The sequence below is a fragment of the Sceloporus occidentalis genome, unplaced genomic scaffold, assembly GCF_023333645.1.
Source record: "Sceloporus occidentalis isolate IW3139 unplaced genomic scaffold, rSceOcc1.0.p SCAF_4, whole genome shotgun sequence".
NCBI lineage: Eukaryota > Metazoa > Chordata > Lepidosauria > Squamata > Phrynosomatidae > Sceloporus > Sceloporus occidentalis.
In genome coordinates this window covers 24564499-24582082 of record NW_028316984.1, presented here as the reverse complement: position 1 = coordinate 24582082, position 17584 = coordinate 24564499, and the positions used below count along the sequence as shown (strand labels likewise).

At 40.9% G+C, this 17584-nt stretch overlaps 1 protein-coding gene across 2 annotated transcripts in view; it reads right to left on the bottom strand.

Moving 5' to 3' along the window:
• Positions 1-17584, bottom strand: part of SF3B1 (splicing factor 3b subunit 1) — a 33259-nt gene extending 15675 nt beyond the window's left edge. The window contains exons 1-7 of one of the 2 annotated variants that reach the window (XM_089519508.1): positions 17482-17584; positions 9589-9755; positions 9027-9128; positions 5527-5641; positions 3646-3725; positions 2496-2663; positions 163-400 (exon numbers count right to left, since the gene is read on the bottom strand). In XM_089519508.1, the coding sequence (XP_089375634.1) occupies positions 163-400; positions 2496-2663; positions 3646-3725; positions 5527-5641; positions 9027-9128; positions 9589-9755; positions 17482-17509 (898 nt within the window). In that variant the 5' untranslated portion in view covers positions 17510-17584. Of the gene's footprint in view, positions 1-162; positions 401-2495; positions 2664-3645; positions 3726-4046; positions 5320-5526; positions 5642-9026; positions 9129-9588; positions 9756-17481 lie in introns of those variants that run through there. The other variant, XM_089519509.1, reaches the window with a different exon arrangement.

The window sequence follows — 17584 nt, the reverse complement described above, 5'->3', positions numbered from 1 at the left end:
TGAGCTTTGTGACAACCATCATGTTAATGCAATGGAAACCCAAGGTCTCTGGACCAACAAACATGTCAGTGAAGAAACAGATGACAAACAAGTCCACTGCATGTAATACAGAAATTACTGCGACCCATAAACTTCTGGAACATCTTGTATTCTATCAAATACCTCTTTCTGTTTTGGGAGTCTCATCCCATCGATTCTTCCTCGCACTGGAAGTTGCGCCTCCATGGCCCGGTGTTGCATGACCAGGTGTGTCACCACGTCCAGGTGTTGCAGCTCCTGCTGGTGTATGACTGGGAGTGGGATCCCATATTTTAGATCCAGGAGTTGCTCCAGGTGTCTCACTACCCTTTGCCCGGCCAGGTGTTTCATCCCAACGCAGAGATGGAGTATGTCCAGGGGTCTGAAGAAGACAGAAACTAGTGTTATTTTTATTCAAAGCAAAGCACTTGGCTGCATCATTAGTCTTAAAATGACTACCAAGTTTTTTCAGCTAACAGTCATGAAACTGATGGGAAGCAACAGTGATTGTCTTTCTTTTAAAAAATCTCCAATTTAGATTGTGGTATGTATTCAAAGCAAAGCAAAGCAGGGGAAGCTATGCATTTTAAGCATATGGTTGATTTCTTACATGTGTAATTGTGGGGAGTAAGAGTTAACCCCTTCCTCTACCATATTTCACAAGGCTCTGTCATTTCATTTTCCTTTTGTTCCTAGCTCATTTCCTGTAATGAAAGCTGGGAAAAGGGGAAATTGTTTATAGCCATAAGACAATACAAAATAATTGAGGGAGGTATGGATGTACATCCACTACAACTCCTTTTTGAGGTAAAGAGACTCATCCCATCCTATCTTTATTTGTGAATACAGTCATATTTCTGTTAGCAAAGCTTCTGGCAAGGAAGCTCCTCAAAACCCAAACTTTGTTGGCTTGCAGTAGTGTAGTTGTAGTATTTATTTATTTTATACCCTACCCTTCTTGTGGCACAAGATTCAGTACACAATGCAATAAAGCATGAGACGGGAAAGAACAGGAATCTTCCTGCAGATGTCTATGCTTGCCTAAAGCAAAAAAGCAATCAGCAGCTACCTCCAGAATGCCTCACTGATCAAACACGAGTAGCATAAAGAAATGGGGACAGCAGATAAGCATGTCTCACCAGTTCCTCTCAGCATGTTAAAAAAGCATAGACCTATAAATCTGTCCACAAAAATGGAAAACATATGGGGAGGGTGGAGAAAGAAAAACTCATCTCAAAATGCGTTTTCTCTAAACAAAATGTTTTTGTTTACCCATAAAAGGGCCATCTAACCTGGTTGTTTCATTTCACATGTGCAAGTTAGTTCTGGGTAACAAACTGGCTAAAACATGTTAAATGGTTACTAGTGCAGAAACCTATCCCTATCATTTCTATGTTGTATCTGCCTCTGATTACAACTTTCTGTTGAAGAAGGAATGTCCAGGAATACATGCACTTTGTTAACTGAGGTACATCTGTACAGAAGACACATGAACAAAACATAGAAGTCTGTCCTGTCACATGCAGTGTAGTTCGGTCTCTATCAAGGCAGGAAGTTCAGTAAGTCCTTCTTAATTTATTTAGCAACAGAGTCAGCTGGAACCCTGAAGACTTCAAATATACACAAAGCTATGTGCAAAGAGACATTCTGTAAACTCTGCCTTTCTACCAGTTTAGAACTAATGGGAACCCTCTTTATGAGATACATACAGGAAAATATGTAATTTGTGCAGGAATAAAAATTCACTTAGATCTTTCTGGCAAATTATAAGTTACAGCTGGGGCAGATAACTATGGAGAGTGCAAGGGCTATTTATGAACTCCTCACTCTATTCTCAAGGGACACCGTAGCATGGCTGACAGGACTGGAAGTGACATCATATCACTTCTGGTTTCATTATTGACCAATTTTTAAAATAAAATGAATGTGGTGGTCCTAGGAGGGTTAGGGGGTGACAAAACTGCCATGTTTTGAAGGGTCTGAGCTGACTTTGGCACAAAAAAAACCCCAACTTCATTTTTTAAAAATAAGTTTCTGGGAGCTTAGGGGCCATAATTTCCAGACCCTGTTCTAGAGTCTGAATGGTGTTCTCACTGCTGGTGTAGCAGACATAGTTCAGTGAAGAGTCCTTTCTGAATTCACAACTATGTATGTGAATCAGAACTTGGAAGTGTTTGTTTGTTTTTAAACTACAGCTCCTAAAATCTCCTAGCAGCATGGTCACTGCCCATGCTATCTGGATAACTCTGAGAGGTGTAGTGTAAATCAGTAACGTTTCCAAGGTCCATTTTGAACACACAATAATACGCTTGAAGAGCTATCCATTGGCAGGCACAATGCATTGTAGCATTCAATATAACAGAAGTCACGAAGAAAATTAAGAGTGTTGAACAACAAGCAATAGAGCTAGACACGACTTATAAAACCTCCTATAACATAATGGCTTGCAACAAGACCTACTATTACTACCAACTTACCTCAGCTTGATCCCAACTAGATAATTTCTTTGGTGTGGCACCAGGAGTTTGGTCAGCAGTCTGATCCCAACGACGTTTGCGTTTTGATGGTGGCTGAGATGCAGCACCATTGACGACTTTAAGTTCACCAGCCTTAGCCTTTTCTGCAAGCTGCTGCCTAATTTCCCTCTGTTAAACAGAAAACATTTTAATTTAGTAACTTATTCACCACATATGCTTAAGTAAAAATAAACTGCACCTCTGAGCTAATGCTACATTTTCAAACCTTTGGAAATGCACCATGGTTTGAAGGACTGGAATTGTATACGGTATGTGAAATGATTTTTCAAAAGACCCATGTAATTACATAGTTTAATTTGATGTCCTACTTTCCTGTGTGTACCATATTTTACTATTATAAATGAATTCACTATATGCATTCAGTGAATTCCACATCCTATACTCTTTTCTAGTAAAAAAAAAAACCTGACAATAAAGGATGGTGACTGCATTGAAGATGCCATGGAAAAGTACCATATACCCTCAGTTTGCTCTTCCTTAGCAGCTGAAAGCCACTTGCCTTTAATTTTACCACTATGTTCTGATGCAACATCCATCTAGATCAGAGGCAGGCAATCTCTGAGGGTTAGGTCACCAGGCTGGTGCACTTCAAACCCAACTCACTTGCAAAGACGACATATGCTTCATGTGCACTTCGCACTTATAAGGAAAAACAGGCTCTGGGTGTAACCGCAACAGAAGAGTGACAGATGAGTTGGCAAATGGTGCTGAATGGTGCCAGAATTTCAGTACATGGCTTATGGTGGAGGTGATCACCCTTGAAGCTAATGTGCTCTGAGACTTGAAGTTTGGACAATCACCTGTCCTAGTAGCCTTCTTTTGATATATTCTCCCTGTGTGAACCCCGAAAATGTGCAATTACTTATGTAAATGGTCTATTCTTTATGTAGTGTGTAACAATAAGATTCTGGTTGTGGCCTGCTTACCTCTACCCTAGGACATTAAGGGAAATTTATAAATGGCTGTTCACTATGAAGTACAAACAGGAGTGGGGTAGACAGGCATCAGCACTGGTGCAACTTCAGGAACTGACAATGGCCATGATTACCATGAGTGACATTTGACATTTAGAGGAAAAAAATTAACCAACCTCTTCTTTTGTTAAATGTTGTTCACGCATAACATCCATATATGTTCTGGCATTCATTTTAGGATCAGGTGTCTTCCCTCCTGCAGAAGAGAACAGGAACAGGACAGAAGTATAATAAGTACAGGAAATGCAAAAGACCTGGCTTTTATAACTGCCCTATTCTAAAATTATATTATGTCAAAATCAATTAATTTTACTGTTTTGACTGAATTTTTAAATAAAAGATTACATGTATCTTACGTTTATTCACTTTGCTGATCAATTTAACCTGTTTGAACACAAACATAACTACAACAGTTTAAAACAAATATTTTTAAAGGAGATAAGAATGATAAAATGACAGCACAGTTAAAGAGTCTTCAGAAGTGATGGTTCCTGGGTTGCTAATCCGGAATACGTACACTTTCGTGCCTTTGTCTCCATCAGCAGTTCTGACTTCAAGCAGCAGAATAGAAGCCTAGAAAATTATCTCTTTACCATTAGTAACACTTTGGAAAGATATTTATAATCAACACATTACCTTGTTCAACCTGATAAAGCCTATGCTATCTGACTATAAACTACTGTAAACCTAAATAATGACTCAAATGGTTTTATCATACAAACCAGCATATATATTTGATGAATCTGGACAATATTTCCCAGATCCCCTTCTTGTGGAGGCATTTAAAGGGCTTCATTTAAAGAGCACTCAGTTTCTCCCCCCACTGATTCTGAAGGTATAATTACAATTGTGAGCTGATTGCAGTAAACTATATTCATCATCAGTAAGTATACTCACAGGCAATTTTCAACATCATATGGTATACTAATCTGTGCCTTGAATTTATTTTAAGCTTTAAGTATTTTACAGAAGCCCAACTATATGTAATAAACTTATCAAGGAAGCACTACTCTTAATGTTCATATCGGCTATACAAGTAGTATAGCATTAATACTGAGGACAAAATAAAATTCTTAATACATTTTCTATGCTGACGATCATTGCCCAATTGGCAGTGTCATTCTGACACTAGCTTTGATAGGACTTTCCTTTGGGATACTTTTTCACCATTATCTACACAGGATGTGTTGAACTGCACCCTTAAGAATGCAGACAGGACTGGCATATAGCAGTACTGCTGTAGGAAAGAAATTAAGGACAGTTAGTATGGGCCTGTGAATTCTGACAATACATGTTTATATCAATGACAATTATGCAAGTAAAATCCATATCCCTATTAATTCATGCAGGCTGAAATGCTACTTTATAAAAAACCTGCAACCAATTATAATTTTAAGTAACAGGTCTCCTAAGGTTACCTGTCAACCTGACTCACCTGAGGAAAACTTCCACTAGGCCCACTACTGCCCCTTTCACTGATCTAGATTCTAAAATCATCAGAACAGACTTGAACTATTAAAAAGTATCAAAGCTTCTTAATGCTAACTTTTGCTTTACTTAGCTAAGCTTTCTAAATAATCAGAATTTGAGAATCAGCTGCTCCGGTTTGCTAGACAGCATTTTAAATGCAGCAATTCCTTTTATGTTGTCATTTTGGATTTAAAGCTTCCAGTAAGCTGGAAGATTCCTGAGCACTACACATACAAGTTGCTCAAAGTATAGTATATATAACCCAAAGCAAAAAAGAAAAGAGAAACCTTTAACCCTTTGTGTTTCTATGGCAATGGCTCATTATTTTCTTGTCCTTCTACCTGGAAAGAAAATTTGTATTACAAAAGATGAACAAAATGGCAAACTATGATTTCAACCAACTCTTATTAAACTACATAAACTAAAAATGTCCTGAATTCAAAGCATGCCAACAGAAATCAAAGGGCTAAGGACAATTTAAGGAAACAAAACCAGTAGGGTCCAGTGAAAAGGTGAAAATAAGTTACCATCTGCAAAAGGATCAAGTCGCTCAGGAGAAATAATCATCATCCGTCTTCGATTTTTGTATTCATCTTCCCTATCGGCAATCTTTTGTGGACGATGTTCAGCAAATGGATCATACTAAACACCAGAGACAAAAAATATTGTTTTTCTCATTATCAGCAATATGAGTAGTTGTTTTGCTTTGCATGACCCCAACAACATTCAAGGTAGAGTGGATCAGCCAACATAATGTGTATTTTATGATGAAAGCATATAATCTGGCACAAAGACAGCTATTTATATTGCTAAAGATACTGGTAGACAGCTAATCTACCTTCTGAGGGTTAAAATAGTTGTTTTCTATTATGGTCGGTTAACAACTTTGTCTTTAAATTAAAATATTTTTTTAAAAGGAGTTTGTGTTAGATCAGGGGTAGGCAACCTGTGGCCTGCGGGCCGGATGTGGCCCAGCGAGGCCTTGGGACCGGCCCCAGCCTGGTTCTGTCACCGATTGCCGCCAGGGCCTTTGGCCTATCAGGAGGAGGCAGGCAAGGGGGAGCAAGTGGGGCAATTGTCTATAAAAGCCTCAGAAACATGCATTTATATTAACATTTTGTAAAAAATCAGCAATTTTTTCGTGTGTCCTCCATTTGAAAAGTTTGTCCTACATTTGTCCTGGTTTATTTATATATATATTTTATTATTTAATTATTTATTTTTTGGCTTTGGCCCCCCAGTTGTCTGAGGGACAGCAACCCGGCCCCCGGCTCAAAAAGGTTGCCTACCCCTGTGTTAGATGTTAGAAGTCAAAGGCCTCCCTAAACCAGGGAGGGTGCACCCCCACCACCCCCATGCCCTCTGCCAAATTTTTGTTCCCACATGCTCTCTCGGGATACAGAGGTATTTTTACCATGCTTTGGGCGCATTCCTGGGCCATTTTAAGACCAAGAAATGCCTGTTTAGCAACAAGACGTGATTGGAAGTTACTTCCTGTTCACTTCCCGTTTCAAAAAAAGACCTCTCCTGTGCCAAAGTGACTTATTGGAGCTCTGAAACATGGCAAGAAAGCACCACAAAACCTCTAGAGGGCATTTGGGGGCAATAAATGGTTTTGGAATTTATTTATTTATTGCAAAAATGTGTTTTGACCTGTGGGGCCCAGGGGACCTTTCCAAGTGTTGTGGAAATGCCCTCCACACACTCAGAGGTTGTGTAAGGGAATTTCTGGAGCCAAAACGATTTGCAAGAAAATGTAGAGGCAGCAGAGGCAAAAAACCTGACACTTGAGGGACCTCAAAATCAGCCCTGGGGGCCACATGAGGCCCACAGGCTGCACTTTGCCCAACCCTGACATTGCCTATGCTGTTTAAATGGCACATGCATCTTAAGAAGCCAGAAGCTGCGGCAAAGGTGCACTCCAGTCCTTAGGACTGGAGCGTGGCTTTGGCATGGCTTCCAGACTCTGAGGATGCATGCATCATTTAAACAGCACACCTCCAAAGTGACTCAAAGCAGCTTTATTTTCACCTGTCTGTATGAGGCCATAGATACTATAGAGTAAATGTGATATGAAACTTTCACTAAATTAATCTGCACTTTTATTGTACTTCTGACCAAGTAATATATTTCTGTGCGAATTGTTGGTACTGGATAATACTATCCAGCATAATAATGAAACACTGAAAATGGTTTCATCATCTTCTGGAGCCAAATGAATGGTATCCCAATATCCAACCTGTTTAATATTTAGCAAGCATACTATGTGCCAAATTCCGTGTATATTTTTCAGCTAATCTTCTCCCATATAAAGAATAAAACTCTTATTCACTGATAACTGTGTAATAACCCTTTGGGATCACTACTGAATAAACAATGCTGCTCACCTACATCCCACCCCTCTCCCCAAAGAATCTGACACCCTTCTCTAGCACAATTAGTGCAGTTTCACTTTAAAAGACTACTTTTCCAGGAAATCCTGGTGAAGAGAAGGCTGAGGGGTGACATGACAGAACTTTTTAGACACCACAAGGGCTGTCACAGAGAGGAAGGGGGCAGGCTTGTATTCTGTTAGCCCAGTGGGTAGAATGAGGTCTAATGGTTTGAACTTACATGAAGGAAGGATCTGATTGAACATTAGAAGGAACTTCTTGACAGTAAGAAAACTTTGGCAATGGAACCAATTGCCTAGAGAGATCGTGGGGTCTCCCTCTCTTGATGTCTTCAAAAAGAGACTAGACAGCTATTTGCTAGGGATGCTTTAGTTGGAGATCCTACACTGAACAGGGGTTTAGATCTGATGGCCCATGAAGCCCCTTCCTACTATATAATTCTATTATTCACTCTATGAGACAGCAGTCAAAGGGAAAACTGAGGCAAGCACACATGGCTTTCTAACACCATCCCCAGATCACAGCAAGATTTTCAAATGCCACATTCCACTTAAGCACATCAAATTCTATCTCCAAAGAAGAAAAATTAGTATTGACCCCCCCCAAAGCTTTCTGTACCACCATTTAATAATCCACAGGCAATATGCAACACATAAACAACCCACCCAAATTCCGTAGTGAGTAGAAGTAAAAAAGCCATCGTTTTTACTGTGAGAAAATGTGCATGACGAGATGCCGTGCTTTAAAGGGAAAAGTGGCAGAGACTGCATGTCCAAAAAGTTCAGGTGAAGCAATGTGCCAAACCACCACTATTTGCATAGCCCTGGTATGTGGGAACAATTTAATTACAGTAACTTGTTTTCAGGATTTTTTCACACAAGCAATTGAGCTTCACGGTAACAGTACATTTCACAGCTGTCCTCTTTTCCCATACTTTTGCTCTTTTGCTATTACAATTTGTAATGGCCTTTCATTTTGAAGCTATTTTAATTACTAATGTAATAAACCACAATAAATAATGGAAGTAAATGTTAAGGATGAAACAGACCAGTTACACAAAATCGGCTCTGAATTTCTAACACCAACTCAGCACTATGATCAATTCCATACAACTAACAATTATTCTTGCCTAACCACTTTTCTATGTGCCATAAAAATATGTTTATAGCATATACTCATCCCTCCACATTTGCTGGAGTTAGGGGCACAGGATACCAGTGAATGCTGTCTCATGTGGAAAAACCACAAATAACAAAAACACTGTGTTTTTACCTGATAGAACACCTCCTTAGGAATCTCTAGGGCCTCCAGTACAACTCTGTGGTGAACATCTGCCAGACACTGACCACAGAATTACACTGGAGAAGCTACAAATTCCTAGTGGAGTGTTCTAAGAATCTCTAGGTACCTCGGTGCGACGTTTGGTTAAAGCTGACCACAGAGTTGCACTGGAGGACCTAGATATTACTAGAGAAAACCTATTAATAAAATCTGTGAATAGTCAAATCTACAAAAGTCAAAGCCACAAATGTGGAGGGTCGAGTGTAATTCTAAAATAATATTTTGTACTCAGCTCTCTCAGAACTGGTAGAAAAATGCTGTTACAATCTACTGTGCTACAGTGAATAATTTACCTGTTCAGTTGACTGTGGTATGTCATTAAGCAGTGCCACTGGTGCATGGTACCCAGGCTTCTTCTGACCAAGCAAGCTTGTAGAAGAGTAGTCATCATCATCCTATATGAACAACAGAAAAAAGGTTAGTCATTCATATTTCTATTTAAATTTATGTTTTGTAAGAACACTTATAATGGGGTTTTTTTCATTTTAAAAAGTTCTTTAAGGTGATTACAAGATACAAAAGGAGGAAGAGGAAGATCATTCAGTCAATAAAAAATTAATTTGTTAAAAACCAAGCATACTCAACAGAACAACAATCACGTAAAATAATCAGGAAAACAGGTCTTTAGTTGACAGTGGAAACAATCCACTAGGGGGAGCCCACCTAATCAAGGGGGGGGTCACACCTGAAACCATAATTCAATATGCTGAGATTGAAAAAAGTCTTTATGAACTATAAAGGTATTCTGTGGCCTGAACTAGATTTTGCAAAGAAATAAATAAAATAGCATATACTACTCGAACAATTTAATTTTTTTAATTTTCAGAACACTTCAGTAAAATATGTGGCACTTACATCTTCTAGTTCAGTTGCTGCAATTGAAGTTACATATCCAGCAAACCTGCTATCACTTCCACCATAGATCTCCTGATCATAGTATCCTGTAGAATCAAGGCCCACCCCTTGAGCTTCATCAAGGGCAGCTTTTTTGCCTTGGATTTCGCGAATCTGTGCTTCAATATCTGTCATAAAGATACAAATAAAAAACAATTACATGTGTCAAAAAATTCCATCTTATAAAGTATGACTTAAAGTTTAAAAACATTTTTGCTACAGCCTGTTCAAACTGTCCTGCTTACACAGAAAGTACATGCAGAGAACTATTAATCAATATCACTTACTACTGCAATCATGTTTTGCTACACAAGGACTGAGATCCTGGATGGGAAGATGTAGACAGTCAGAATTATCCACCTCCTCTCCCACAGGACTCAATTCCTTCTCCAGGCCCGCAACTACAATCATTTAATGGAGAACAGGGGTCACTGGGTAAGCATCTGGCTATGTGCCTATAACCACATGCACAACAATAGTGTTTTCCTGAAGCTCCAAAGGATGCCTTTGTTGTTGTGCATCCAGCTATAGGCACATAGCAAGATGATTCTCTGCCCTGATTCTCTACCAGTAACTAACTGGCTATGGGACAACAGCATGGGATAAATGATTTTTGAGGGGATTAGGCACTGAATCCAGCCTCCATAACACCTCATCTCTCTGTAACAAAACAAAAAATTATATACAAGTATGGCACTAGGAACATTCCAGCTAATTGTAATGCAGGCTGCAACTAAAGATTATACAGTGTGCCTCCGTTCTATGTGGGCGCATATACTGGAAGCCTGCACCGGAAGCAGCCTCGGCGCACCAGGAAGAAGTAATGGGTGTGCATGCCACGAGTACAAGCCCCATTACTTCTAATGGGGCTCGAGCATACACGTTTTCCTCTTTACATGGGGGGGGGGGGAGGTTCAAAAACAAATCCCCTGCATAAGGGAAGGGCGCACTGTACAATGGCAGCCTTGCCACAGGTTTCCTGAATGTTGGCTATGCTAGCTGAGGCTTCTAAGAAGGGCTAAAGTCTAATATCACTGCTTTAAACTGTGTATGACTACACCTTGCACATATAATTTTATTTATTGCCCAAATTTTATTATCCATCTGAGTCATGACACAGAGTTAAGGGTTAAAATGGTACGGTATTTTTTATGAGTACTCATTCCATTCAGTGCTTGGAGAAGGGACAGTTATTTTCAGGTACCTATTTTTCTGAGATACTATGTACATGCAGAGAAAGAATTCTCTTCCAGATATTAGAAAGCTAATGGCACCAGAACTCTGACACAGAAGGCTAAATATCTCACAAAACTACAGTTCCCAAAATTCCCTAGCATTGAGCCAGGGCAATTAAAGTGGTCTCAAATGGGATTATTTCTGCAGTGTGTTCTGGCACTCAGAGGTGGTACACCTTAAAGCGTGGGATAGGTGATCATCTGAACTGGAATCCTCCACTGTCTCACTTGCTGTTTCCCATACATACAACCAGTCCTGAATGTCACAGAAAACTGGACTGAAAATTCATTTCCACATAATATTCCTGCTGAGCATTCTCACAATGAGCAAAGAACATCTGGAGCTAATTAAATAGCAGTAATCACTCTAATCTTCCAAAACAAACAAAAGAGGCCATATTCTCAGTAGAGTCATGGTATAAAAAAGTCTTGGCATTTAAAGTCTTGAATTTACAGCAGGGGGTGGGCATAATATGACCCTCTAGATTCTGCTGGGCTGATGGAAACTGCAGTACAAATCAGCATGGATTATATTGAGGGACTGTGGGAGTTGCAGCCCACCATTTCAAGGACCCTACTTTTTCAATCCCTACTCAGTTTATGCTACCTTGTTTATAAATTACATTACTGAATTTTATATCTACAAATATGCCTTAACTAACAAAGCAGATGTGTTCCTGGGATTACACCTTTAACAGAAATGATTGTATTAAAGGCAGAAATAATGTGGAAAAAAATAGAGAAGAGTTCCCACACCACAAAAAAGAAGTGAAGCTCAATATGTTTCAGCATATTGTTCATTCAAAAGTTACAATGTGTACATGTGAAATGAAGTAACTAGAACAGGTAAGTCTTGCATAAGTAAACAAAAATATTTTAGGCTTCCTCCAAATGCATCCAGGAATGGCTTTTTCTTTTACTAACCTCTACTTTTCTTATGATTTTTATTTTGATAGCCAAACTTTCATAACTATACTAAAACACATGCTGGGTGTAGCTGAAGAGGCTGGCTCATCTGCTCTCCCCTTTTCTATTTCACTGTTTACGTATGCTGAGTAGTAGACTCTGGACACAACTGCTGTTTGCCTTGCTTGCTGTAGGCAGGCATACACAGCTACAGTAGGGTTGGTTATAAAAGAATCCAATTGCTTCCAAAAAAAAGCTCTATCTTTATTATAATGTTTACTGAAGATACCCTGCTGCAATCCAACACTGAAAGTCTGTATTTCCAGCCCTCCTACATCATATTTCTAAACTTCTAGCTAGGCAGAGGATGAGGAAGAAAAGGGAGCTGGGCAAGTATTAAAAGACTTTGTGAATGTGAAGAACATCCCTGTAGAATTGATGTGTGAAAAACACATTTTCACTATTAAACCTAATTGGCTGGGAGCCAAAAAATTTTGGACTGAAGCCATGGACATTGTCAGGGAGGAATGCAAAAAGACACTATCTGCAGCCCAAAAGAAAAAGGACAGAAGTAAAAATCGACAGAAACAGGGTCAGAACTCCTAATCAGTGATCTGTGCACAAGGACAAATACTACAATAATCAAAGCAAAGAAATAGAAGATGACAGCAAGAAGCTGCCTTAAGAAGCCAGAAGCTGCAGCAAAGCTACGTTCCAGTCCTTAGGAGTCCTTAGGACTGGAGTCCAGTCCTTAGGACTGGAACGTGGCTTTAGCAAAGTCTCTGGCTTCTTAGAACGTATGCATCATTTAAACAGCATACCTCCAAAGTGACATGAAGTAGCTTTATTTTGGTCTGTCTGTTCAGGCCCAAAGTGATGCTCCAAATTTTACTACACACAGAGTGAGAAATGTCCAAGCTAGGTTCAGAAAGGAACAGGCACTAGGGATCATATATTGGATAATGTAAACACCAAAGAATTTCAGAGGAAGATCAACCTATGGTTTATAGATTACAGTGAAACATTTGATTTTGTAGATCATGAAAAACGATGGATTGCTCTTAAAGAAATGGGTATCCCACAACATTTGACTGTCTTGACGCACAACTTGTACACAAGAGAAGGGGCTACTTTCAGAATGCGACAAACCAGAATGGTTTCCAGTTTACAAAAGGGTCAGGCAAGGCTTCTTTTTAACACGCCATCTGTTTAATGTGTATGCTAAAAGCAGGATTAGACTCTAAGGAAGGAAGCATTAAAATTGGAGGAAGGAACATCAATGCAGATGACACTATACTACCAGCAGAAAATATCAAAGACTCGGAACAATTACTGAACAAAGCACATGGCAGGTTTACAGTTGAACATTAAGAAAACAAAAGTAATGCCCATTGATGATTTGCGTAACTTTAAGACAAGGACATTGAAATAATTTATTGTTTTCCATACCTTAGCGCAATCATTAATGAGAATGGAAACTGCAGTCAAGAAATCAGAAGAAGGTTAGGACTTAGAAGGTCGGCTATAAAGAAATTAGACAAGATCCTGAAGTGTCAAGATGCATCAATGAAAACTAAAGTTAGGACTGTCCACAACATGCTATTTCCAGCTTCTATGTATGGTTGGGAATGCTGAATAGTGAAGAAAGTAGATACTACGGACTGCTAAACAACAAATAAATGAGTTCTAGAGCAAATCAAGCCTGAACTCTTCTTAGAAGTCAAGAAGTCAAGACATCGTATTTTGGACATATCCTGCGAAGATAAGATTCACTGGAAAGGACAATAACACTTAGCAAAGTACAGTCGGCCCTTGGTATCTGTGGGGGATCTGTTCCGGAGCCTCCCCGCAGATACCAAAATCCGTGGTTGCTCAAGCTCATGTTGTCCCTAATGGTGGCATGTGCAGGTGGTCATGTCACCATTAGGGACAGTCCTTATTGTCTTGTGGTGGTGCATGCCTGCGCCACCATTGGGGACAACAGAACGTAATGGTGGCACAGTCACAGGCACACACTGCCATTGGGGACAATGTGAGCTTACCATCTGCAGATGTCGAGGGCCAATTGTAAAGGGCAGTAGGAAAAGAGGAAGACCACACTCCAGATGGAAAGACCCGATCAAGGAAGCCACAGCGCTGAGTTTGCAAAACCTGAGCAGGGCCGTTGATACCAAGATGACTTGGAGGGCTCTCATTCACAGGGTCACCATTAGTTAACTGAAGGCAGTTAACAACAACAACAACTCTATCTGCTCATCAGTCAAGTGAGTTTACAAAACCTTTATTATTTTATCTATCCAACTAGCTCACTGGAATGAAAGAGAGCACAGATTTATACATCACTATTTTTCATTTGCTGCACCATCATTTTATCCTGTGTACAAAGGGCTAAGAATCAATGGCTACTACTTCGACATTTGGCTCTTAACCATTAAGCAAGATAAACCATCATGATGATAATGGATTACGCTTGGCTGGTTTATTACTCCCACCATAAAACAGTGGCATGATCATGTTATCTGTTTACAGTGGGCACCATACCTAGCTAGCTTGTAATACAGTCTGAATGCATTTAGTCCTATACCTCACACCCCATTAACAATGTGCAATTACTAACAGCTTCCAAGCCTATAAGAATGTTCCTTCTTCCTTTACAAAACCAGTGCTACCTTTTCTGTCCCTTCACCAAAATTTCACTCATGCCCTGGTCTATAGTACTATCTTCACTCATCTTCATCCACACTTTCACCCAACACTCTTCTGCACCAAATTCACCACTGGACACGTGTTGTTGTTGTTAGTGCCTTGAAGTCATTCTCAACTTACGGCCACCCTAAAGCTTCATGTGGTTTTCTTGGCATGATTTATTCACAGTAGTTTTGCTGTGAGCATATGATTTGCCCAAGATCACCAAGTGGGTTTCATGGCCAAGCTAATTATTGAACCCTGGTCACCAGAGTCATAGGCCAGCACTCAAACCACTAAGCCACACTGGCTCAGACACATATTATTACCCTTCCTCAAATCCCTAAAGTGTAGGAGTGGGTGACGCAACTCACACCTGCCCAAGATAGCACAGCTCATGGTAACGGATGATGGGAATGGCAGTCCAGCAACATCCAGAGAGCCACAAAGTACCCAAATCTAGCTTCCTATCCAGCTTTAGAACCTATAAAAGCTTCAGGTACAGAAACAACTAAACCCTGAGGCAGAATAAATAGCACTGAACAATCTGTAGGCAACTGCCCCTCTCTCACTTTATTCTGGGCAGGGTTGGCTGGTTTAAATCAAATTACAGTAGTTAAAAAGAAACCACTCCTGTTTATTTTAATTGATTCATATTTTCTTTTAATGTCTAGTTGTTAGTATTGTTTTCCAACCTTCCTACTAGAACAACAATGACTGTTTGAATTTAAATATTTTAACTTTAAGAGTCTATTGGGAGTTGTTCATTGTTAGACCAGAATTCAGTGTCAGTTGCTTCTTTTTAATCACTTTATTTTATAGCTACTCAGAAGTAAATACTTCAAATGTTCAACCACAACAACTTGTTTTAAAAGAGCACTGGAGGAGAGGTTTTAACATTGGATTGAAAACAGGAAGCAAGTGGATTTAAATGGAGAGTTGTTTCCATAGGAAGCCAGGGCTTCTTGCAAAAGGGACCAGAGAAAGAAGCAAGTGGATTTAAGTGGGGAGTTTTTCCCCACAGGAAGCAAAGGCTTGCAAAATGGAGCAAGAGAGAAGTGGATTTAAAAGGGGAGTTTTCCCCATAGGAAGCCAGGGCTTGCAAAACGGACTAGAGAAAGCAGTAAGTGGGTTTAAATGGAGACTTGTTTCCACAGGAAGCAAAGGCTTGCAAAAGAGAGCAGAGACGAAAGTGCTATAAAATGAGTTTTTCTGATAGACAGCAAGGGTTTGTGAAAGATTGGCGGAAGAAGGAAGTGGTGTTCAATGGAGATTGGGGCCTCAGGCTTGTTTGCTTTAGGATCCTTCTAAGCCAGGGATAGGCAACCTGCGGCCTGGATGCGGCCCAGCAAGGCCTTGGGACCTCCCCCAGCCCGGTCCTGCCACCGATTGCCGCCGGGGCCTTTGGCCTCTCACACGCAGGGGCAAGGGGGGGGCAACTGTCTATAGACGCCTCAGAAGCATGCATTTATATTAACATTTTTTTAAAAAATCAGCAAATTTTTTGGTGTGTCCTCCACTTTTTTTTAAAAAAAGTGTCCACCATTTGAAAATATTGTCCTACATTTGTCCTGGTTTATTTATTTATTTAAAACTTATTTAATTATTTGTTTTTTGGCATGGCCCCCCAGTTGTCTGAGGGACAGCAACCCGGCCCCCGGCTCAAAAGGGTTGCCTACCCCTGTAAATCTGAGCACTCCTGATGAACTGACCCTTATAGAAGTCCACCCAAGATTTCTGGGGCAGTTCTGGGCTATGCATTTCTCAACTGATAGTCTAGTATATAAGGTAGTTAGTTCCCACATTCAATTTGCTGAATACCCATTAATGCACTCCTCTTGTTATCTGGACACACAGGTGTTGACAAGTTTCTTCACCAACACTACTGAAGGTATCAAGAGAAAGAAAGAGTACCACAACTTCCCTGTTTAAGGAAAGTGATTACTTCCTCAAGTATCTTAATGTACATTCATATGGGCCACAGTCTAACGGACTCACTAATTCTCTGGCGCTTATAGAAGCCTTGGCTCCTTAAGCCTCCTCTGATTTAACACTGAACCACACTCCAATTGGGACAAATCTGTTAATTTAGGTCAAGGACCCAGCTTGCACCTTCCTTCTCCGAAATGTTTGGATTTTGGAATCTCTGCCTAACATGAAATTCACTTTTGTTTCGAAGCATGTTGTGCACCAAGCCCAGCTCCCATAGATACACCGGACCAGCAGAAAGCAAGGGCGGCGTCACTATCTCAGCCATCCATCTGGACAATTGGGGAGCGACCCGTGCGACTCCTGCGCAAAGCGTGTGCAGCAGACCCACCAGATGTGTCCTCGCCACAAAGGAGGACCTGGCTTCGGAAAGCGTAGGACACTTGAGGAGAATGGAGAACGTTCCGAAATAGGGGCTAAAAGCACTGGTATGCCTGCAAGTCCATGCTTCTTTGTCACGCTGAAAATGGAGGACATTTTGGAGGACGCAGACTCCCGCCTAGAGAAGCTGATGCTGCTACTGACTGAGGGTGGCCAGTGGTCCTAAGAACAGAGGCACCTCAAAAGGCAGGGCCTTCAAGAAGAAAACATGGAGGATAAACCCTATTGTTATTATTGTTATTGTTATTATTGTTATTACTTCGTTTCCTTTTCAGTCTCTCCTGGTCTTCCCTGGTTTTGGATTAAATTCCAATCAATTCTGCCCCAGCGAGACAAACAGAGGGGCCTGAAAAGCAAGGAAGACCCGGCTCCCTCCCTCCTAAGGCCGAGAGGGAAGAAGGCAGCGCCTCTTCTTCCTCCTTCCCCAAAACGGGGGCGAGGAGGAGGAGGAGGAGGAAGCGACGACGCCATTTCACACAGGCCTGCCTGGCCCGGCCTAGGAGAGCCAGCCCTTCCCAGGAGAAGCGGCCCTTCGAGGGGGAAAGAGCCTCCCAGGCTCAACCTGAGACGCTTCTTCTCAGTGCCGCCGCCGCCGCCGCCGCCGCCTCCGAGGCCAGGAGAGAGCAGCCAAGGCCGCCGCCTCCTCCTCTCCTCTTACCTTCGTGAGTCTTGGCGATCTTCGCCATTTTGTCGATCTCTCGGAACAAGCGCAGCCAGCGAGAGCGAGAGCGAGAGCGAGGGGAGGCGCGCGCTGAGCTCGC